The sequence below is a fragment of the Lagopus leucura genome, unplaced genomic scaffold (genome assembly GCF_019238085.1).
Source record: "Lagopus leucura isolate 7727_CA_CO unplaced genomic scaffold, USGS_WTPT01 Super-Scaffold_100019, whole genome shotgun sequence".
NCBI classification, from domain to species: domain Eukaryota; kingdom Metazoa; phylum Chordata; class Aves; order Galliformes; family Phasianidae; genus Lagopus; species Lagopus leucura.
Window position 1 is genome coordinate 8,944,628 of NW_024962273.1, and position 22,781 is coordinate 8,967,408.

Consider the following 22,781-nt stretch of genomic DNA (forward strand, 5'->3'; position numbering starts at 1 on the left):
CCAGGTAGACAAGGTCCCTAGCATCCTGGCCAGCTGGGTTTGTACTGTCACCTCTCCTCTGACAGTGTTGCAGGCACTGAGTATATGCATAGAGCAACAAGTGTTGCTGTCCACGTTCTCATGGAGGTTCATGGCCCCTTTCATTTTAGTGCTGCTTTGCTCTGTAGGCTGGCAGCCCAGATTTGCTGAGCTGAACATTTCTGGGCTCAAGTAGCTGTGAGATGTAAAGAAGGGGCTGGCTGACACTTTGCAGAGGACGTGTCCTGGACACCAGCATCTGGCCACGCTTCTGCCTTGATCATAGACAGGAGGGATTTTGCAGTAACTGATATGCAGCTTCCTACATCCAAAGGGCAAACAGTCTCCAGACCTACAGCTGGAGACTATTCTTCACTGAATCCACCTTTGAAACAAATCCGTCCTTGTAATGAGAATGGTTGACCCTGAAGCTTCTCTTTCCCACCCTCTTTCTGTACTCAGTCTTTCTCTCTGTGTGTCTTTTTGAAGGGACTGCATTGAATGCAAGCTGTTTAACTCAGGAAGACTGGATAACCAAACCTGCCAAAAGCACTGCAAGGATGAGCTCATCACCACTGTGGATGTTCTCAGTAAGTACACAGCTGAATCATAGAATCATAGAATCATTAAGGTTGGAAAAAAAAGGCAAAGGTGATCTAGTTCAACTATCACAACTGTCAAATCATCCTTACCATGCACATTAACCCAGGTGCCACATCTCCATGGCTCTTGAACACCTTCAGGGACACCTCCATCATCTTCCTGAGCAGACTGTGCCACTGCATCAGCACTCTTTTGGAGAAGAAATTTTTCATAATTTCCAACCCAAACCTCCCTTGGTGCAATATTAGGCAATTACCTCTCATCCTATCACTGTTACCTGGGAGAAGAGGTATGCCCCACCATGGCATAGCCTGCTTTCTGAGAGTTGTAGAGAGCCTCCTCTTCTTCAACCTGAACAATCCCATTCCCTCACCCACTCCCCGTAAGACTAATGCTCCAGGCCCAGCAAGCAATACCCAGTAACCAACTGCTCTCAGCAAGACCAAGGCATATCTGTAAGGAAAGCCTCAGGTTTCTAAATAGTATTTAGAAAGCATAATGTATGACCCTTTATGTAGGCTGTAATTTGTATTGCTTTGAGCGTTTGTTAGCAACTCAATTGGTGTTGTGTTTGTATTTCTGGATTAGCTATAGTCTCAATGCTAAGTAAAACATCCTTGAATTTAAATAGCATCTTAAAATCTGGATTCAAGCAGCCGTACATAATGTTTCCTCATTGCCTTTTGGAAGGAAGCATGTTAATTTCATTTAATGAAGTCATTTAGAAAAAATTTGAAAGAAATAATGAGTTTTATGAATTGGACATATGGATTGTTGTAGACGTGAGATGCTAATTGCTGTAAGGTTAGCCATTAGTACATCCCTCTGGGCATGCATTTGCTATGTGCAGCTGTGACTGCCTTTCTGAGCTCACAGCTACATGAAGTCTGCCCAGGCCTGTCCAAAAAATTTGTTTCTTCACCACACCTGAGCAGGTCCAGGGCTGGTGTGTGTAAGGCCCGCTGTGGTCATTGCAAGAGAGCAGGATAAGATCAGGAGACAGGAGAGATTAGATGAGCTGTGAGAGAGTGTAAAGGGACAAAATGTCTCCCAAAAAAGGCATTCTCTAATCTCCCTGAGAATTCATCTGGGAAGAAGTATCCCCTGTCCTGCTCGTTGTGTCCTCTTCTGAAGGTCATTCCATACCACGTCCCTCAACAGATACCTTTTCCCCCTTTTCAAGCTTCACTCTGGCAGTCCCTAGTTACTCTTTTACAGGATGAAGGAGACCGAAACAGTGAAAGCTTCAGTCTCAATCCTGACCTTGACCTTGTCAACAGCCCTTGGAGTTGGGGCAGAGAGGCCAGTGCTTCTGGATCAAGCAGGGATGGCCATCCATGTCTGACATTTCTTACTTCTCCTCCATAGTTCATAGGGTATACAAGTGCTCTACCTTGCTCATTCTTTCTCTCAATTAACAACCAGTATGGTTTCCTACCTTCTCCTTTGTGCGGCTTGCTCTTGCTCTCCCCATCCTCACTGCAGCTTGCTGGAGAGTGAACCTGTCCCAGCGCACTGTGAAAGGTTACAAGGCCATCTTAAATGCTTCCGACCCACATGAAGCTCCTTTCTGATGCCCGGCTGCCCCATGTTTCTAAGAAGCCAGCACATACAGGGGATTAAATCTTAACTCCTCTGCCTGCCTATTGCACAACTCCAGAGCTAGCCTTCATGCTGGCTGCGTCCTGGGAGGTGAGACTGGGCTGTGGTTGGCCAATCCCCTACTGCTTTCAGAGGAAAACAGCCAAATCTCTGTTTTAAGATGTGTTGGGGAATTATACTTATTCTTCTGTTGTGCTGCCACAGTCTGATCCTGGGTGGTGCTGAGATTTGAGAGCTCGGAACTTGGAAATCTGGGCTGCAAAATATTCCTAGAGAAAGAGCACAGGGACTCACAGGCAGACCCAGCCAAATCCTCATCCTCAAGTGTTTCTGTGATGCAGCATGTGTTAGAAATCCCCGCTGAAAGGCTGAATGCTGGTATTCATCACCGGCAGAAAGAAGACACAGATTTGCACTGTCACAGCAGTGGAGCAGTGAGCACTGCTGGGATGTCCTAGGTGCCTTCTGGCTGTAGGCTTGAACCACAGAACCATGGAACCATTTAGTCAGAAGACCCTTAAGAGCAGCAAGTCCAACTACTACCCATGACTAAACCATGTCCCTAAGCACCACATCCACACTGCTCTTAAATATCACCAGGGATGACAACTCTACCACTTCCCCGAGCAGCCTGTTCCAACACTCTGACACCTAGTAAAGGCCAACAAGAGTCGTTACTATTGAAACTTTAATTGCTCTATCTTTTAGCAGAATATTGGTGCAAGGCTGGGGCTGGAAGCAGTGGGGCCTGAAGGAGCCAAGTTATCTGCTTGATAGCATATAGGGGCATTAGTCAAGAAACTCACAAGTGTTATCTGTATCAACCTAACTGACGTAATTAATCTCCAGCCCTGCCTTTGGTGCCACAGGTGCAGGTAGAGTGGATGTTTATGTCCTGAGGCAGAAGCAGCTGAAGGCTGTCTGCAGCAGTGAGTCCACTGGGCTCCAAGCTGTTGAAATGGAGGGTATTAATCTCCCTGCTGAAGGTAGGTCAAAGGCATTGAAAGGAAAGACAAACAGAAGGGAGAAAGATAGGAAAGATAAATAGAAGGGAGAAAGGGCTGGGATAGCGGTGGTCATTAATGCCATCATTTCTCAGTGTGACAGTCAGACACAGATGCTAGTGACAGGCAGGGTATTTTCCAGGTGCCAGAACCTCAGCTGTGTCTTGAAGACCAATAGGACAAAGTGGCCCAGATGCCTTTCTTGGAAATGCTATCCCATAAAGGCAAGAGGTGCTCTGCAGGGCTCCCTGGCATGGCTGGAGGTGCTGCCCTGCAGGGGATGTTTCCAGGAGCGGGGCAGTGCAGGAAGGGCTGAAGACACACATCTCTGGGAATTAATTTATCTCCTTTCTTGCAGCCACCCCATTTCCACTTTCACATGAAGCAAAATCAAAGTGTGCTGATGATTTCCAGGGGCAGTTTTTGTTCTCTGTGTTCCTCCATTCCTAGGGTGCTCACCTTGCTAATTCCCCATTTTGCTCAGACCATTTCCTTGTTCCATCAGCCACTCTCAGAGTGCCTTGCAGCAGGACCAGGGGCAGCTGCAAATCAAAGGTACCATGGTGGAGGCTTTTAGGCTTTTCCTAATGCTTTGCATTCTCCCTTCCCCCACATGATGCTGTTTCAGCTCTCCCCGCTGCTGGGGCTGGGCCATAATGTGCACCATATGTAGGACAGGAAGCCCCTTGTATGGGAAGGAATGCACAGTCCCCAGCATGACAGGGCTCCTGAATAGCTGGGGCTGGCTCTGATGCTGGGCCTCTGGGTGGAAACGAGCCTCTCCGAAGCACCTGGCTGAGAATGAAGGTGCTTTGACATATTGGGTGTGCTGTGCAAGTCACCAAGTTGCCCTTATTATTTCAGAAACGGATGACCCCAACGCAATCCTGTGTGCCTACCCGGTGAACAACTGTGTCATGAAGTTCACCTACTCGGAGCTTGCCAATGGGAAGTCCAACCTCACCGTCCTCAAGGAGCCAGGTTTGTGCCTCCTTCATTTTCCTTGCTGACAGCATGAGAGGTGACAAGGCTGCACACAGGTGCAAAAGAACTGAGCTGATTGAACAGGGCTGAAACACAGAGCCAGGTGCTTCCAGTGTGGTTAATGAAAGGCTTCTAAGAGTGTGACGTGCACCTGAGCTGCCAGCATTACTAGCAGGTGGCCCAAGAGCTTTCTGCCAGATCAGGTTGCTGAAATTAAATACAGCCTGCTCAGGAAGCAGCAAGTATGCCATGCCCTGGTTTGGAGACAGAGCCACTGGGAGGAGAAACATGAGGTGGGAAAACCACTGCTACTGCTCTAAAGTGAGGCTGCTAGGCATACCCCCACAAGTCCTGTGGATTTCTGCTTTTCCATTAATCAGCTCTGTTCCCAGCAGTGCAGTCCCTGTGTCCCAGCCCCCCCGGAACATCTGTCCCCTGCGTATTGCTTTCATCCCATGCAGAGCATGTTTCTCAGAGGAAACCCCATGTGGCATTGCAGGAAGAGCTGGCAAACACCCAGTGAGAGTTTGTCATGCTCTGCTTGGGTCCTCTTGAGGACACAGGCCAGAATGGGAAGTCCCAAGGGAGGCACATTTTATTTCAATGAGGCTGCAGCTTGCACTTAATTGAAAGACCAGTTGATTAAGTTAAGGCAGTTAAGATCCCTTCCTTTATGGAGAGGACTACTGTTGTTTTTTTTTAATTCAGTCCTTGCTGCCAGTGCTGCCCCCAAAGCCACTTGCTCAGCTGCGCTCCTGTTACCCTGATCTGGGATGCACCTGTGCCAGAGCTGATTTCTTTCTCCCCCTCCTTTCCAGCATGCAGCTCAGCCCCCAGCGCTGTGACCATCGTGCTAGCTGTCATTGGCAGTGTGGTGCTGATTGGCACCATCCTGCTGGGTCTCTGGAAGCTGCTCGTCACCATTCATGACAGGAGGGAGTTTGACCGATTCCAGAGCGAACGCACCCGGGCGAGATATGAAATGGTGAGCACTGGGGGGCTGCTGGGTGTGCCCTTGGCAATGCAGCAAACAACTGCAGTAATGGAAAACAGAGAGGTGAAGGTGTGTGCTGTGCTTTTGGGAACATCAGGTGGACAGGTCTATGAGGAAGCATTCTGGGGAGGCTTCCTGGCCATAGGGTTGCTCAGCATTTCAGGGCATCAGATGGGACATTGGGTAGGGCCTATCAAAGCCAAATCCATAGTTACATGTAGAGCAGAAAGGGGAGGATGGAAGAGGCTGTCCACAGAGCTGTGCATGTCCCACACCCAGAGGTGCTCTGGGTTGGATGAGGCTTGCAGCAAATTGGTCTACTGGGAGGTGATCCTAGCCATGGAACCAGATAGGCATTGAGATCCCTTCACAACCAACCATTCTATGACTCTGTGAGATTACACATAGCTTTGCCATGACACAGATTTTGTTCCTTACTTTTCTTCTTTATCCATTTTCCCAAAGGCATCCAATCCTCTCTACCGAAAGCCCATTTCTACGCATAATGTAGAGTTCACATTCAACAAGCTCAACAAATCTTACAATGGTACAGTTGACTGATCAGGTCTCAGCACGAGGGACCGCTGTGGACAATTGCTTGACTGTATTTGCTGCTTCTCAACTTGAAGATGGGATCCTCTTCAGGGAAGAAAATACTTTACAACAGGACTGGTCGATGACACGAGCCTGTTATTTGCACAGTAAGGAGAAAAGCAGCGTGTGCTGTCTGATCTGGGACATGCCGATGCCATGGCAGGCTCACCAGTTGTGCTTGTGGATTCTGAGCCCTGTGACTCCACAGCCCAGGTTTCTGGATCTATGAAACCTGCCAACGAAGAGAACCAAGTGCCACATTGCAGCTTTAGACATATCCCATCCCACTATAAAGGGTGAGTAGGCCAAAATCAGGGGAAGTCACGGCATTGCAGGTTGGGAGGGGGGGAATTAGCTTAAAAAGAGGAGGGTGTTGGAAGCATTTGTGTAAGAAATTAGGATACATGAGTTCTGCAGTCTTTAGAATTTTTTTTTTATATAAAAACAAAATAAAACTATTGTGCATATATGATGCTGCAAGTGGAGTTTGTTGAGCTTAATGAGCCCCACACCAACAGATTGACTGACCTGAGACGCATTCTGCTGCCAGCACACCATGTGCTGCCTTCTTTCTTTATCAGCAGTGTCTTATCAACCCAAGCACTGCAGCCAGGAGCCGTGGTGACACTGCACAAGGTATGTTGACTTAATGCTGTAGTGTTGACTGAGGGCGGTGACTGCCAGAAGCAGTTCATGTTTCGTGTGGTGTTGTTTAAACAGCAGGGAGGCTGGGGGAAGCCCCAGGGACATGGGAGTTTGGTCAGAGGAAATGTTAAACAGCAAGCACCACTCCTGGGGCTTCACAAGCAGGCATGCAGCCTGTAGGTTAGCAGCTGCCAGCACAGCATGCCAGCCTCACAACAGCCTTTGAGGGCTGCACAGCTGAGGTTTTAACACAGAATAAAGCTGGAAGGTCCAGATAGGTTGCTGGTTGAATCTAGTGTTGTTTCCCCCCCCGAAATGTTCCCCCACCCCATGTTTTCCTCTGGAGCTGAGGTTTAAGTTACCCCAGATGACAGCTGCAGCATTAAACCCCTCCAAGCTCTGCCTTGGGACTGCAGCAGAAGGCCAGAGAGAAGCCAGAGCTACTGCTTTGCTTTTTTTTTTTTTTTTCCTTGTCTCTTTACCCTGAACAGACCATGCAATAGTCAGCTGAAGGAAGCTTGCCAGGGAAAAGCAAAAACAAATGGTGCTCGTTGTTTTGACTTGCTTTTCTCACTGGAAAACAGCCATGAACCCATCCTTCCGGATTTTTTTTTTTATGTATTTGTTTTTGCCTCTATAAACAGGAGCTCCTACTTGCTCTGTACAAACAGCTCTCCTTCGAGAAGATTATGGGCCCCCTCCTCCTGCCAGTAGCACTGCAGGAACACAACAAACCCCACTAAAAATAGCTCAGAATGGGAATTGGTAAGAGTGCAGCAAGTTGCACACCATCGGCATGGGATCAGGTGTTCTTAAAAAAGAACAGAACAAAAACCAAAACAGTGCTGTCTTTACGCTTGATTTTTTAATTCAGAATCCAGCAAATCCTTTGGATGATCTCCAAATCAGACCAAGCAAAGGCTGCCTGAAGTCGCACGAATGCTCCAGGGTACAGAATGATGCTGAGGTTGGCATGGGAGCAGGAAGAGCAGAGCTGCCCAAGGCACACCATGGCTGTGCACCACTGTTCTGCATGTGCCTGTCCCTGCAATTTCACAAGAAATAGGAAAGGTCTGAGCACAGCCAAGGGCAGCAGCAGCTGCGATGGTGGCCAGCTGGCTACAGGAGCCAGTAATCTCATAGGAGCACAGCAGCTCTTCAGGGGAAGCTAGTGCTAACTGCGCATTTCCTACCTGGTGCTTAAGTACAAGGCCAAGCTCTACATCCAAGAAGACTCATCTTACATAGGGCACAGGTTGTCTCTTATAAATCAGCTTTAGCTTGGTTCATTTCATTGCCACACACAAAGCATAAAGTGACCCAGGCAAGGAAAGGGCAGCAGGAAGGAAAGTGGTGGGAAAGAAAGGAAGGGCAGCAACTTTCTGACCTTGCTTTGCTACCTGGACCAGCCAATGCTGTGAATGCGGCTCTGCTACAGTTGCATCAAAAAAGGAAAGGCCAGCCCATGCCCCCTTTTCCAGTCTTTCTTTTTCAGATTATCTTCAAGCTGTGGCATTTCCCAGAACATCAGCTTGGTATTGAGAGCACAGGCAATAGTAGCAGCTCTAGGAAGAGAAGCTAGGCTCACCATGAAGGAGTTGTTTGGGTAGAGCAAGGGTTGGGCTTCTAGATCAAGTTTGCTTTGTATTTCTTCTAATATCAGAACCATTATACAACTAGTTAATTGCTTCTTTCTAGTTTTTATCAGCTCTCCTTCCAGGTTTGACTTCTCCATAAGACTGCACATTAAAAAAGAAACACATAAGGAAGTGGTGCTTAGACTAGGAAGGTTTTACTTTACTGTATAAGCACATCTGCCTTTACCCTTGGAGCAGTTAGTGCCAAGCTCAGTCATGGGAATGGTGTATTTCAGTCAGCAGCAGTTTATTTGTGTCCCTAAATACACAGCCTGACCACAGCTAGCATTCCTGAATGAAAGCTAAAGCAGAAGGCAGCAGCAGATCACATGTGATGGAAAACATCAGCATTTGTCTGGCCAAATTGGAGTCCGGATGCCATTGCAACATCAGGTCCTCGTGTTCCTGCAGCCAGAGCTGGAGGCTGCTGTGCAGCCCTGGCCTGGGGGCTCACCTGCTCTCTCATCAGTGTATTTCCTTATACTGCAGGTATTTCTGGGACTGGGTGTTGGGAAAGGCCAATCACAACCTCCACTGCACACTCCATTAGCGGTGGTGCCCTCTGCACAACAGAAACATCTCACTTTGGATCTAAAACAATACCTGTCAGCACAGCAGAAATGATCAGGCTTCCTTCTCCTTTCTGCACTGGCCAGCTCCTCACATCACGCTGCATTTTTCACAGCCTGACCATGGACAAGCTAATGAGAAAAAGGTCAGAGCAGGACACAGGTCCAGAGCATCACAAATGAGGAGTAAGTCAGCCCAAACCCACAGACAGGATTACTGCTATTAGCCTTCAAGAATCTGCCCTAAGGGGCTGAGAGAAAGCTGAAGCTTGAGCAGGCACCAAACTGGGCTGTAATTTGTTGCAGTTAGATCATGGAGCTGTACTCGTCACTGTGGCACAGCCCAACCATGACCTAACAGCTATTAGAAACAAACAGAACGCCCAGCCCTGTCTGTCTGTTCAACTACAAATCTTCCAAAACAGAACATTTCCCCAAATTGGTGACTACGGAACTCAGAAATGGAAACAAACTTCCTCTGGGTTACTGCACATTCCTTTGGTCCTTACTGTTTCCTAAAAGCAATGCTCATGGCGCCTGCTGAAAGCCTACTGCCTACTGAACAGCCTTCCACATCCTTTTAAGGGGAAGTGATTAATTTATTTTTTCTGGAATTAGGTCTTGAATAACCGTTCATGAAATTGTTTATGGAAACAAAAATATGAGCTGTCAACTACTGGCTGATAAAACAACATTGAAACTGTGACATTTGATCAGACCAGAGAATGAACTGCAAGACTTCCAGAATCATATATTATAATGCAAATGAGTTTTGTAAATTGTGACCTAGTTCCCATGTTAGAAGCAGTTGGGACCAACAGCAGGAACTATGCTGTGAATGAAGCAGGGGGGGAAGCAAGCAAATTAATGTTCGTTCTTAATTTGAAATGGATTTTTAAGCATGTTCAGGTGCCACAAAAAAGAGGCCCACAGGCTTGTTTGCTATATTCACTCTGACACAAGAAAGCTTGTAGGAGGTAGGCAAACGTTACTTTGTTTTGCTAATTGAAATGTTTGACTGGTGTCAAATGAAGCACCAGAATACTACTTGCTGTGACTGAGCACACGGTGGAGAATGGTGAACTGAAGCTTTCCAATCTGATGCTCAGAACCTTTACTCCAATATCTTAGATGGTGACTAGCTATTAGACAATGGCAATCTCTCAGTTTAGTTGCTGTTTCTTTCTCCTGATAAAGTAGCTCTTGGGTCTTTTCAAGGTTTTAGCTGTGCAAATATCAGACACTTACTTGGTGCAATTCAGCACAGTTAGTGGGAAACACCAGACTGTTTCTGTGGAACCCTGCTGGTGCTCCAGCAGTGACCACTCCACCCCAAGCAGTTCTGCCTACTGAACCCTACAGTGTCAAGTTGTGGCCTCAGGTGAGGGAGTAACCTGTTGAAAAGCTTAAGTATATCTAGAGCTAAGTATATCTAGAGATGGTATCGTCAGCAGAAACTATTAGTTATGGAAAGGGTGGGCATTGACTCCCCTGAAAAATAGGGTCTCAGCTCCATCTGGTGGACAAAGCAGTTTTCTACAAAGCAGTTAAAGTGAGGAAACCCGGCTTCTGCTACCTCGAGGCCATCAGGCTGTTAATGAAAAGCAGTAAACAAATCCCAAAACCTCTGTCCACTTTAAAGGTCTGAAACTTCTTGGAAGTTGATGCAAAATATCAGACTACTGCAGGCAGCTCATAAGAGCCAACACACTCACTGAGTTCAGTGGTGAAAGGTAGCCAGGATAGCCTTCATCTTTCCTGGATGGACTTCTCCATGTTAATGTGGTACCTAAGAAGAATCCTGAACCAACCAAGGAAAAACAGAACATATGCAGAGTAAATTCTAATATCCTCTCCTAAGTAACGCATTTATAAGCTCCGTAAGAGGCACTGGGGAAACACTTCCAAAGAACATGAAATGCAAAAGGATAAGGTCATTAACCTCAGCATACCCAGACAGCTAGGAAGCTTTTCAGCCACACATTTCTGAAGTCTGACTCCCAGCAGAGCACAGGGTCACAAATACAAGAAGCATACCATAGAGCTCTCAAATCCAAGCCTGTTTCTGTTCTTAAACAAGAAGCAAAAAACCTCCATTTGAACTTCAGGATAACCCTGTTCTCCTCATTTGAAAGGCTGGGAAAAGAGTTGGTTACTATTAAAGCAAAAGAATTCTCACTGGATATAATTGTTCCTATTCTATGGGCTTTTCAAAAAGGGACCCAGTTTTCTCTGTGTTTTACCATCAGCACAGGAACAGCAATGGTCTACAACTGTATCACCATTCATCTGCCTTCTTCACACTTTCCTGTAAGCAATGAAAATTCAAGCCAATTTCCACCGTATCTATAGTGGGTGTATTTGAGGCAATCCCACCCTTTCTAATCAAAACCTTTCATACATGGTATTTCAAAGTAACACTTCTTCATAATCCCGAGGTGTGGAAAATAATTCCCAGAAGTAATCCATAAATATTTTCAGAAAAAGTCAAGCAACCAAAAGTACGCCTTTGTTTTTCATTAAATCAGTCACCACTTGCACTCAACAGCACAAAGACTTTTGTCAGAGCAGACTACAGACAGAATCCAGAGCAACGTTTACAGACGCAAACAGAGCAGACTTGATTTATTTTTATAGCGCCCTGGTTCTGAAAATAAAACAGTATTTCACACTGCCACAAAAAAGACAGGTACAATTAAAGGAAATGGGAAGCAAAATCAATTCATTAAGTAACATATAATTCCTTTTCACTGCATGGGATCTAGACTGATAACTGTCTCCATGGAACTGGCAGACCTGAGCAATACTGTGAGTGGGACGCAAGGTCAGCGTCACAGGTGAAGTTAATGAAGAACAATAAAGCATTGTTTCCACAGTCAGAGGAATTTAAGGGCTGGGAGGAGAAAGTAGCAACAACAGCCAAGCACGTATCTTAGGAGTGTTTTCATTCATCATTTTTCAGTAGAGAAAAACTATTCAGACTAACAATTGGACATAAGACTTTGGTCTCACACATCCAAATGCTAAAAAACGCTTAGAAACAATTATGGTGTGTACAGCTGTGTGGAATTAAAAATAATTTAGCCAGTAACAGATTTTTTCCAAAAGGGCATAATATTCTGCTGACTGAAGTGTCTGTATACATAAGTGGAAGTCTCACAATGAATGCAGCTCCATCTTAACTACTGCATCAGCATTGCTTACTTACTAGGAAGGTGACCTACATACAATCTTACGCATGAACACCGAGCCTGCTAATGTAGCTCTCCCAAGCTGCCTTCCTGTACTTCTCTGCTTCCTGAAGACGGTCTGAAGCTGACAAGATGCCACGTCCCACGATAATAATGTCTGAACCTTTCTCATTAATCACTTCCTTGGGGCTTATGTATTTCTGCCCAAGGTTATCACCTGAAACAGATAAAATGTATGTTTAAGTTTGTGCAAAACCGTATCTACTAAAAACTTTCAAAGGTGCTGGAACGTTTATGTTACTGCAGTTCTCACCCTACGAGTCCACAGTACTGACCAGAAACTGTGCCTCCAACTAATGAACCTCTACCTATTACACAGATCAATCACAGAAGCTGTGATTTTACTTCAGATTTTGTAAGAACGAAGTATTGCAGAGAAACACATCTTCCCTAGCTGGATAACTACTGGACAGACTGTCTAGTAAGTTGTGACTTCAATTCATTGATACTGCATCTATATCAGTATCAGTTACGTTACAGTTAGACTTCAGTGTTTAACTGAATGTCTTCTACCTACTGACTAGTCTAATGCCCATCTGCAGACATTTCACATGCTTAAGGACTATACTTCATGGTATACACAGACCTCAGTACAAGAAGATCTAACAGAGAAGCTGCGTGGCGTGCTGGTTGCCATTCAGAACTCCCAGGAAAGAGATCACTACATCCAGAAATACACAAGGCAGCCCATATTAGGGAAATGGCAAACACAGACTCCTTTCTCCAGATGCGAATAATCCAATCCCCTTCAGAAGTCACTTTTTCCACTGAAGCCCAAATCACTCACTGTGTTTACAAACAGACTATAAATATTTCAGGGAAAGTTACCTCCAGATTGCAGCTGTACTCCTGGAGTTAAGTGAAGAAATTCTGGTTTCTTACTAACTCTAGATCCAGATATGAATCCAAAAACAAAATCAGAGTTGTCTTCAGCCATCTGTACCTAAAAAGGACCAATAAACTGCATCAAGTGATTTATCTAAAATTAAGCTTGCCCACCATTCTGTTTCTAATTAAGCTGTGCAGGGCAGGAGTATGGAATACCAATCTAAAGTCATCCAGCACTGACTCATTCTTCACTGATATTGCCGAGCTTGCAAATAGGACTGCAAAAGATATATCTAAGTTATAAGTGAACGTTCATTCAGTGTATTACTTATTACATATTCATTGCTAATGAAAAAAACATGGCCAATGGCAAACCTGGTGTATTCACTAGAACTCACAGCATGAACTCCAACATCACTAGCCTACAGATGCAACCTTCAAATGCCACTCTCTCTCCCGAATTTCCACAGAAAGAAAACTTATCACATAGCTGGAGAGACTTCTGGGAGTGTAGATATTAGCAGCACACAAAACCTCCCATCAGAACACTTTACAAGCTGTTAACCTTAAACAGCACCGACTTACTGCAGCTTTTGTGTATTCACCAGTTGCAAGTGACCCCTGGGAACTCATCTCAGCAATCAGAAGGCAACCGCGCTGCAGGGGAAGGCCCACTTCCTTCAGTCCTTTCACAACTCCAGAGCCTGGAACCACATGTGCATTAACCACATCCGACCAGGATGCTATTTTGAACACACCACCTAAGAACATAGATACAAAGACCCAGGCAAAGTGAAATTAGTTGTCAGAAATGCATTAAACAAGAAGCGTGAATTAAACAAAACAAGCAGTGCAATAAACCATTCCAATTTTAAAAGGCTTTTCACTACTGAAGCTTAACAGCCTTAACAGCCGAGTTTTATCAGACAAACCTGATGGCTACATAGTCACAAAGCTACCATAAGCTAAAAATTGTGTCACAGGTGCAACAGTATACAAGATCTTAAGGAGAACAGTATCAGAAAGGGGGAAAAAGCATTGGGCAGTTGCAAATGCAGTAACAAAGAAAGCCACAAGAAGCATGCAACATACAATAGAAAGCTTGCATTAGAAACCACACACACCCTTCTCCACGCAAACAACCATTCGGAAGTACTTACTGAGCACAAGCATAGATTCATTAAAAGATTTAGGCTTTGGAAAGGACCTCTGGAGGTCATGCCCCCCAGCAGGGCTAACTAGATCAGGTTGCTCAGGGCCTTGCCCCTCAAGTTTTCTCCAAGGTCAGACGTCCCACAGTCTCTCCTGACAACTTGTTCCAGTGCTGCAGTTACACAGACTGGCAGCAAAATTATGGCACATCAAGGCTGATGATAATCACCTTCATACTGATGTTTCACTGTGTTTCCAATGTCTGCAAATTTCCTGTCTTCAAAAATCAAGAACTCGTGTTGATCTGCGAGTGCTCTCAGCTCCTTTACTACCTCTTGGGTGAAATCATTCAGGATATCTATATGAGTCTTTAGGATACAAATGCTGGGGCCCAGGCTGGCAGCTAACTGCAGCAGTTCTTTGGATCCTGTGACGTCTGCAGAAAGGCACAAGTTTGTCTGCTTCTTTTCCATGAGTGTGAAAAGCCTGGCTGCGACAGGATGCACCCCGGGCAGCTCAGCACGAGCCCTGAAGCTCAGCTCTTTACAGACTCTTTTCACTGGAGTTGGACCATTCTGAGCCCCTGGCTCAAACACGTTTCCCTGAATGAAATTCTTCACCTTCTCAACCATCTCCACATCCACTTCTCCCTGCTGCTGGAGAATATCTAACATCTCGGACAACGTACACACTGAGTGTAGGCGAATTCCATGTTCTTCTAACCTGGCCTTCCCCCCCTGCTCCCTGTCCAGCAGCACTACAGCATCTGTGATTTTTAATCCTTCCTTCTGAAGAACTTCAGCAGTTTCCAGTACGCTAGATCCACTTGTTACCACATCTTCAATAATCAAACATGTTTCTCCTGGATTAATGGTGCCTTCTACCAGCCGTTTGGTACCTTTAAAAGAGAAGGAAAACGTTCCACTAAATAAAGTACAAAAGACCTCAGAATGTACCCAACGTGTCCAGATTTTAACCTGAGATGTTAACGTAAAGACCGTATTTGTTTTGCATACAAGTATATGCTGCAGTAAAAATGGAATTGGGCTTCAGGTTTATAAGAATTTCATACTCACTGTCAGAACGCAGAGTAGTTATGTCATTATTACTGATTCCAGATATCACATCTCAGGCATTGCCTCATAACTCAATTCATAGTGTGTTACTTCTCCAAGGGGACAAAACACATTTCACACGATCCACTACCACAACCAACATCTTACTGACAGCACATCTTTTAACAGTCTTTAATGAAGCTCACTAGAAGTTTATTATCGCTATGAACTGAACCTTCAAAACATCAAAAATATTTTTCCTGTTACTGAAAAAGTCTTTAAACTAGCAAAGTTATTGAAACTCTTCAACATATTTTCTGTTTTCTACAGGCATTATTCTATGCTTAATATGCATGTTGGTTGTTAGAACAATCTGGAGGAGTAAAGCCCCCAGATGCCTTTACCATAACCAACAATAGGCACAAGTCCATGAAAGGCCTCCCAGGGGGCAGCAACAAAGGAAGCCTGGCTTTCTGAGGAAGCAGGGAGCAGCGGGTGAACATTATGCAGCCACTGCAGTGCTCAGACCATGGCTGCCTCACAAGTGTCAGTACAGCTTTGCAATCTGTGTGACACCGGAAACCTCACGCCATGCAGTTAATTGCTGTCACAATCAACTTGTCCTTCACAAGAATGAACAGCAAAAGTTCTCATGCCTAGCACACTGACTAACAAAGGAGTACCATTTAGGTTTTACAAACATCCTGTCTTAATGATGTTGGGAGAGAGCTTATCACAGATGGAAATCCAGTTGCCAGGGCTGGATAATACTGTACTCTTCCCCTCTACAAGCACCTCGCCCCTGCTTCAACCAAAATCAAGTAAAATTGATTGCTATGTACAGAACTGACTGCTTCTCACCTGGCCCACTTTGCCTGCTGATTATAGGATATGAAAGTGCAAGTGAATGAGAGACAACAGAAGAATAAAGATTCTTTTTGGAGTTGATATGCAAAAAGTTGTTTGGAGGTCAAACATAGCACCGGCCTCAGCATTATCAAAAACTGCATTACAAATCTGCTTCTAGAAGAGGGCAGTAAACTACAGCAATGGTGTTAAAGGAAAAAAGACACCGTGGGAACAAAGAGGAAGCCTGAGACCTTTCACCCCTACTACAGCAGAAGCCCAGCTGCAGCTGGGAGAGCATGTTTGGGTTGGGATATTATAAGAGGTATGCTTAGGGGAAATGGGATTGCTATTTGAGTTGGAGTGATAATCTTAAACTAAAACAGAGATGTACATGACAAGACAAGAAGTAACGACAAATTCATCATTTGACAGTTTTACCATAATCTTTTGCTTCTTTCCTCCGTATAAGCATTGGAATCTGATTTTCAGAGCTGATGATTGTGGCCAACGGCAAAGCCGTGTATGGAACACCACACACACAGTCATACTGGAGAGCAGCGTCTTTTGCTGCTTGGAACAGAAGATCAGCAACCTAAAAAATATGTATATTTCAGGAATCAGACCAAAGTGAGCACTGCTAAACAGTATCTCCACGATTCCTAAAGACCTTCAGATATGGTGATTCCACCACCACCGGGGCAGCCGTGCCACTGCATCACCCCTCTTTCAGAGAAGAAACGTTTCCTAACATCCAACCTGAACCCCCAGGCACAACTTGAGGCCATCACCTCTCACCCTATGGCTGTTACCATAGCACAGGCCGACCCTCACCTCGCCATAACCTCTTCACAGGGAGCAGCAGAGAGCCGTACAGTCACCCCTAAGCTCCCCCTTCCCCAGCCCGAACAATACCATTCCTTAGACACGCCCCACATCCTCGACTCCCGTCTTGTAGCAAACAGCCCAACCCACCTCCCCGACCAAAGCCGGGCACCGCGACCCTAGAACCCCCCTCAGACCCCTGAAGCCACTCGTCCAGCCCCTCCCTCCCCACAGCACCAGGCGGAGCAGGGGGGGCCGGGAGGCCAGGCCGCGCAGGTCCACGTAGACGGGTGAGGCGATGCCGCTCCGCAGCACGAAGTCTCCGAAGCGCACAGCGCCCGCCTCCAGCAGCGCCGCAGCCACGCGCTCCGCGCCGCCCGCCGCCATCTGCCCGCCCGCTGCCCGGCGCCGGGAGATGACGGAAGCGGCGACACCGTGAGGAAATGCGCATGCGCGGAGGTGCGATGGCTATTTGTGTCCCCCCCCCCCCCCCCCAGGCCGCGTTCACGCGTTCCGGGTGCAGTTCGTTCCCACTCCCATCACCAACAACCCGCGCTGGGAAAAGAGACTGAGCCGCTGTTCTCTGAACAACTGAGTTTAATCCAAAATAAATAAAGAAAATAAAGCCCAGAAACTGCATCGTTAGCACAGTCTGTTCATAGGGAGGGGGCGCAGTTCGAAGCCATGTCCGTAGCGTTGGATCACGCCTGGCGTAGCAGTGTGCTTCAGGCTGCACTGTGTGCTGGCATCATTAAGGCTGTGGCATCACTTTGCACCTTGACAACACCGTGCCATCAGCTGGGCCTTCCCCCTTCCTCCTTCAGCTGGCTGCTGGAAAGCTGACGAGCACAGAGCTTTGCTCTTAGTGAACAAGGTTGAGGTGGCCACAGTCTGTGCAGAGCCACGCTCACCTGTCCCACCACTCTTCCACAGCCAACACGTGGTGCTGACACAGCACAGTGCCAGACCCAGCTTGGCAGCACCTGGCCTGGCCTTGCATCTTTGGGAAGCACCGTGTTGGGATAGAACGCTGCCAATGAGCCACAAAACAAACCCAGGCCCTATGCTGGATGTTTGTCTCTGGGAGTTTACACGGCCCAGGTCACCTGATACAGCCCTCTCATTGCAAGGGCATTAAAATACAGTTATATATAGTCACATTGCACCACGCAGTTCTGCATTCAGCCTTTGTGGCATTTGTAACAAGGCCCACTGAGGGCACAGGCTTTGTCTCAGCTTTACCTTAGGTTAAAAGTAAAATTATTTTAAAGGTGTTAATGAAAATAAAGCTGTTTAAAATAAAAAGGCAATTAGACTGCTTTAAAGAATTGTTAAAACAGTATTTAACCCTCCAGTTTCTATCAAATGAGAACAGAAGAGAGAAAAGACATAGAAAGGCTTAAATATTCCCTTAATCAATCTGATCTTTTCCCTCCATAGGCCCACAGTGCCTGTTTTCACAGTTTGAAATGTGAATGCAGGACATAGCAAAAGAAAATGATAAATAGCTTGAGATTTCCTGTGATACGTGAGAATCTGTTTGTACTGGTGCCAAGTAGAAAGAGTGTTGTTCAAAGTGTACCCATGGGCCCCATAAAAGCTGTAGGTTTTATAAACCACACTTCCATAAACATTTTCTGAAAGGCAGCACAATCACAGCACAGAGAGCCAGCTTTGACAAATGGGAAGAAGCACAAACAGTCCTGCAGTGAGGAAGTACCTGAGGCTGGAGCTAATTAAAGACACCCCTTGATGACTGCATGGAGATGTTTCAGTTGCTAAGAAATTGTACACCTCACACTCCCACTCAGGAGGAGAGTCTGGTCTTTGTCTTTGAGGTGCTACTGAATTGCTTGGAAAACTAGTTGCTGCACTACAGAGGGAAACTGAAATCGGTTCAGAAGTTTTAGCCCTCCATGAACACTCAAGCCTTCCCTCAACTTCCCCTGGGATCAGATCACACGCTCAGTCTTGTATGCTGTCTCTGACTCTGTGTGGGCTTACCCATCTGCCTGTGGCTCCCAGATCTTAAGGTTTGCAGCACTGAACGTTGTAACTTGCTGTGCCTGACTGTTCTAGCATCCTGGTAGAGCAAGCACAAAGAGAAGGGCCAGGTCTCCAAATGCCATGAAACTGAGCTCAGAGGTGGATCAGAAGGGCTAGCAGAGACCTGGGAATTTGCAATACTTGCAGAGTGTCTCTGTCACCTGCTGGTAGAACCAGCTTTTGATCCTGATGATATATCACAAACTCACAGTGCAGTTAGTTGGATGGTGAATTGAATTTGGCTCTTGCTCTGATGAGATATCTCAGGAGAGCCTCTGCTGAGTACACATGGCCAGAATAAGCCCTTTTCCTTAGGAAAAGCTTTGGTAACAACTGACATTTCCTATTGCAGGCACAGCAGCGGCACTCAGCACTGAGACAACTCACTGATATGCCAAGGGGAAAAAAGTCTGATCATCAGCCAGGAAGGCTGCGGGGTTTTATGGTGCAGCAACCAGGGAGGTGTTTTCCCTTCCTGCTGCTACAGAGAAGACTTTGCCAGCCCACAGACTGCTGATCTGTCACTGCAGGCTCCCTGCATTGCTCATACTTAAGGCTGGCTCCGTCACCGTAACATCACTGTGATGATGTTCCAACTTGGCTTGCAAGAGAGAAATGTTTTAATTGTGGATTTTTTTTTTTATTATTATTTTATTACAAATTAGGCTTTGGACAGAAAAATATCCTCACAAATGCTTTGGCGATGAGGTGCTAATGGCAGCTGAGAGATATTTACAAGACTGGAAATGAACCAAATGACATACTTTTAACACTGAAAACAATTTTCAAGCTGTAAGCACAAGGATGGACTCACCACTTACCAACTGCACTTTGAAAGGCTTTAGATGGACTTTGGGCCAAGCAATTCTGAAGCTAGAAATGGAACAGGATCCTTTATATATATATATTTATATATATATATGATACAATATATGTATACTGAAAACCTGTGATAGAAAAAATTGTCTTCGTCAATCATCACTTAGTTTACAGATACTGCAAAAATTGGACTCAGCCTTTTCTCAATGCACAGGTTTTGCAAAAGGTTTCTGTACAGTGTATATAAAATGCATTAAAAACAAACAAACAAACAAAAAAAAAAACACCATCACAGTCCCATTGTGCTTAGTCAGAAACAGCTGTATGCTCCAATGAATTCATTGCCTCAATCATAGCTCCAAAAGGTACTGCACGTTGACTTGATGCAGTAGAAAGCCCAAGGATTAACATGGGATTTTATTCTGAGCACTACCATGTAATGAGGGTGTATCTAAGCCAAGCCACCACAGAAGCTGATCCAATAGGCCTGATCTTGCAGGTGAAATCCTCACAGAAATCATAGGAGACCTGGGCATACAGAGCACAAAAAATCCATCTGTTCACCCAGAGCAGGCATGCAGTGACTTCAATGAGAGCTGCATTCAGCCAAGTCCTGCAATACACACAAAGGTCAGCCTAGATTTACTCCTCCACACTCTATCCTACACCTAATCTCTCGTACACTCAGAAATCAGTTCAGCAAGATCAAGAGGATTTCTGGTAAGGCTGCCTCCCAAAGATTAAGGCAACTGCAGTTTTGGTTCTTCTCTCCAGTTGGTGTTTGCTGCTGTGTATTGTGGAGATGCTTCCAGGAGGTGCTCATTGAAGAGGACACCTAAGTACCTGTCACTGTTACCCTGCTTGCTTTGATCCTGAGTAACTGAGGAGGTACCGGGACCTCTGGACAGATTTGTACCTTCAAATGCCAACACTGAATACAGAAGTATGTACAGAAGCTCTGCTTTGGGCCTGCTCACTCCCTGTGCCCTGCCTCAGAACCAGCAGTGTAGTGTCCGGGGAGGTGGGCATTACGTCCCAGGGTTAAGCCTGCTCATCAGGAAACTCTTGACACCGGGGACAGGGTGCACGTCATACTGGTGCCTGCGGCGTTCAATGAAGGATGCCAAGCGAGAGGTATCCAGTGGGATTTTGGAGTAGCTGCCATTGTGTGGCTGCAGCCATGGGTGCTGTAAACAAGTGGCTGCTGTCGGCCTCCTCCTGAAGTCTTCCTGGAGGATGACGTTAATGAAATCCCTGGCGGCGTGGCTCACATCAGAGAAGTACTCAGGTGGGAAGCTGAAATCGACTCTGCACACATTGATACAAGTCTCCTCTTTGCTTTCATCTAGGAAGGGTGAGACACCGCTCAACATGACGTAGGTGAGGACCCCGATGCTCCAGATGTCTGTGCTCAGGGATACAGGGAGGCCCTGGATAACTTCAGGGGCTGCAAACTCTGGGTTTCCAAGGAGATGGTGGACGTGGTAATGGCCTGTGATTTGAACTGCATCTTCCAAATCAATGATCTTGACACGAGGAACTGGGATCCTTAAATCGATGAGCAGATTCTCTGGCTGTTGAAAAGGGAACAGTGAAAATGTAATTATGCTTATTATACTTATTTTTCCTCAAAGCAATCTCTACAGATTAACAATACTTTCAGATATTTTAATTTTGAGAAAGGACTTGTGTATCTCTGATAGAATTATTTAGATTCCGTTTGTTTTTGTGACACCTGGATGACGTGTGTGTAATTTGTAGCAGAAGGGTTCTTTGTAAAGCAAATGTTAAACATTTTGCCCACTGCCTCTCTAAATTTACATTTCCATTGATCTATCCTTTAGCTCCTCATCCTCACGCATATTCTGTGTATACAATGCACTACTGTTCAAACCTCTCCACTTGCTCTTGTTTTGTGTGTGTTCTGCACTGACAAAATTAATTCATTCTGGAGCAAGATCTTAGGTCTCAGGACAAGGCATGGCGATGCACTCATAGTGCATCTTCTGCTTCCTGCTCAGCAACAGAAGGTGCTTTATTTAGCATGCTTCACTCAGGAGAACTGTAAATAGGTCACAGAAAATTGGCTTCCCACTTTGTTTTTGGGAAGTATCTTATGATCAAATAAAGAATTCAATGCAGTTTCTTTACCTAGGAGTGATGTCTATTTTTTGACAGGTCCTATAAATATAGCAGAAAATACAAACAGCCTTCCCAAAAGAAACCAGAATAATATAGCATTTTGGGACTAGTGCTCACATAAGATACTGTACAAAAGGGATCTTTTCATTTTTTTTATTAGTAGCAGTCAGCAGCAGAAGACTGAAAACACTACTTCATCTGACATGCCTGGGAGCTATAGGGCTGAGACAAGACTTCTGTGGAGCTGGATTGTCCACTCTACATGACAGTTAAATCCAGCTCTCTTTTTCCATTTTTGAATGCTGCTCAAGTCTTCAAATAAATTATAGATTAGCTGGTACTCCTGGCAATCTGATTCAGAGCTGCAGACTGCAAAGCTTGGAGCACTTGATCGTAACTTCAAACACTAGTTCTCTGTCTTTCCAGATCAATGGAGTGTTGGTGGGTATGGCAACACAACTCCAAATCCAGGACAGTGCAGTACCTCCTGCCACACATCTTAACAAAAGGAGGTACAAGCTGTGCTAATCTCACTGAGCATGACATTGCAGACCTCAGATATTTTTCTGAACCTCTCCCTGGGTGCACTTCCCACCTCTCTCAGGCTCTGTAGCACAATCAGCTTGCTGCTTTCCCCTTTCAGCTCTTCCTACCTCCTGCTCTCCTGCACCATCCTCTGCTCTTGCTTACCATGTAGTGAGTCCAAGCTATGCTCTGGGGATGTATCTTATAACTCCCCTTCACTCAGAAGCTACCGACTCTTGCCCTTCTCCCTCATTAAATCCCTCTTCCAGAAAGCCCTTGAGAACAAAACAGTAAATTAAAGAAATAGTGCATCTCTGAAGGAAGAAATAGACCTTGGAGGTTACTGAGTCCTTTCTCTGGTCAGCACATCTGGAGGGTAGTGCTTGTCCATTCAGCATCACTTCTTGGGGCACACGCTGCACCTCCTTGCTGTGTGTGCAGCTGGGAACTCTCTGTAGCAGGACACTGAGTAATAGCATCATTCTCTTCTCTTCTTACCTTTATATCTAAATGAGCCACTCGGCAATTATGAAGATACTGCAAGGCTTCCATTGTGTCTCTTATGTAGAAAGCTACTTTTTCCTCCATAAGTTCATCATGGTTCATTAGATAATCTAGGAGACGACCATCATCCATCCTACA

General features: G+C 45.7%; 3 protein-coding genes across 3 annotated transcripts in view; 1 reads left to right on the top strand and 2 right to left on the bottom strand.

Moving 5' to 3' along the window:
* Positions 1–6,266, top strand: part of ITGB5 (integrin subunit beta 5) — a 41,055-nt gene extending 34,789 nt beyond the window's left edge. Inside the window, exons 12-15 of the mRNA XM_042877723.1 lie at positions 508–608; positions 4,092–4,208; positions 5,030–5,196; positions 5,671–6,266. Coding sequence (XP_042733657.1) covers positions 508–608; positions 4,092–4,208; positions 5,030–5,196; positions 5,671–5,766 — 481 coding nt within the window. The 3' untranslated portion in view covers positions 5,767–6,266. The remainder of the gene's footprint in view (positions 1–507; positions 609–4,091; positions 4,209–5,029; positions 5,197–5,670) is intronic.
* Positions 6,267–11,260: 4,994 nt separating this feature from the next.
* Positions 11,261–16,994, bottom strand: UMPS (uridine monophosphate synthetase). Its single transcript, XM_042877906.1, has 6 exons — positions 16,845–16,994; positions 16,224–16,377; positions 14,111–14,779; positions 13,315–13,490; positions 12,730–12,844; positions 11,261–12,058 (listed from the first exon to the last, which is right to left on the bottom strand). Exons 1-6 carry the CDS (start codon positions 16,992–16,994, stop codon positions 11,883–11,885), a joined length of 1,440 nt encoding a protein of 479 aa, XP_042733840.1. The 3' UTR covers positions 11,261–11,882.
* Positions 16,995–17,186: 192 nt separating this feature from the next.
* The window catches only part of KALRN (kalirin RhoGEF kinase), a 450,273-nt gene continuing 444,678 nt past the window's right edge, over positions 17,187–22,781 (bottom strand). Inside the window, exons 59-60 of the mRNA XM_042877581.1 lie at positions 22,638–22,776; positions 17,187–21,046 (exon numbers count right to left, since the gene is read on the bottom strand). Of these exons, the coding sequence (XP_042733515.1) occupies positions 20,501–21,046; positions 22,638–22,776 (685 nt within the window). The 3' untranslated portion in view covers positions 17,187–20,500. The remainder of the gene's footprint in view (positions 21,047–22,637; positions 22,777–22,781) is intronic.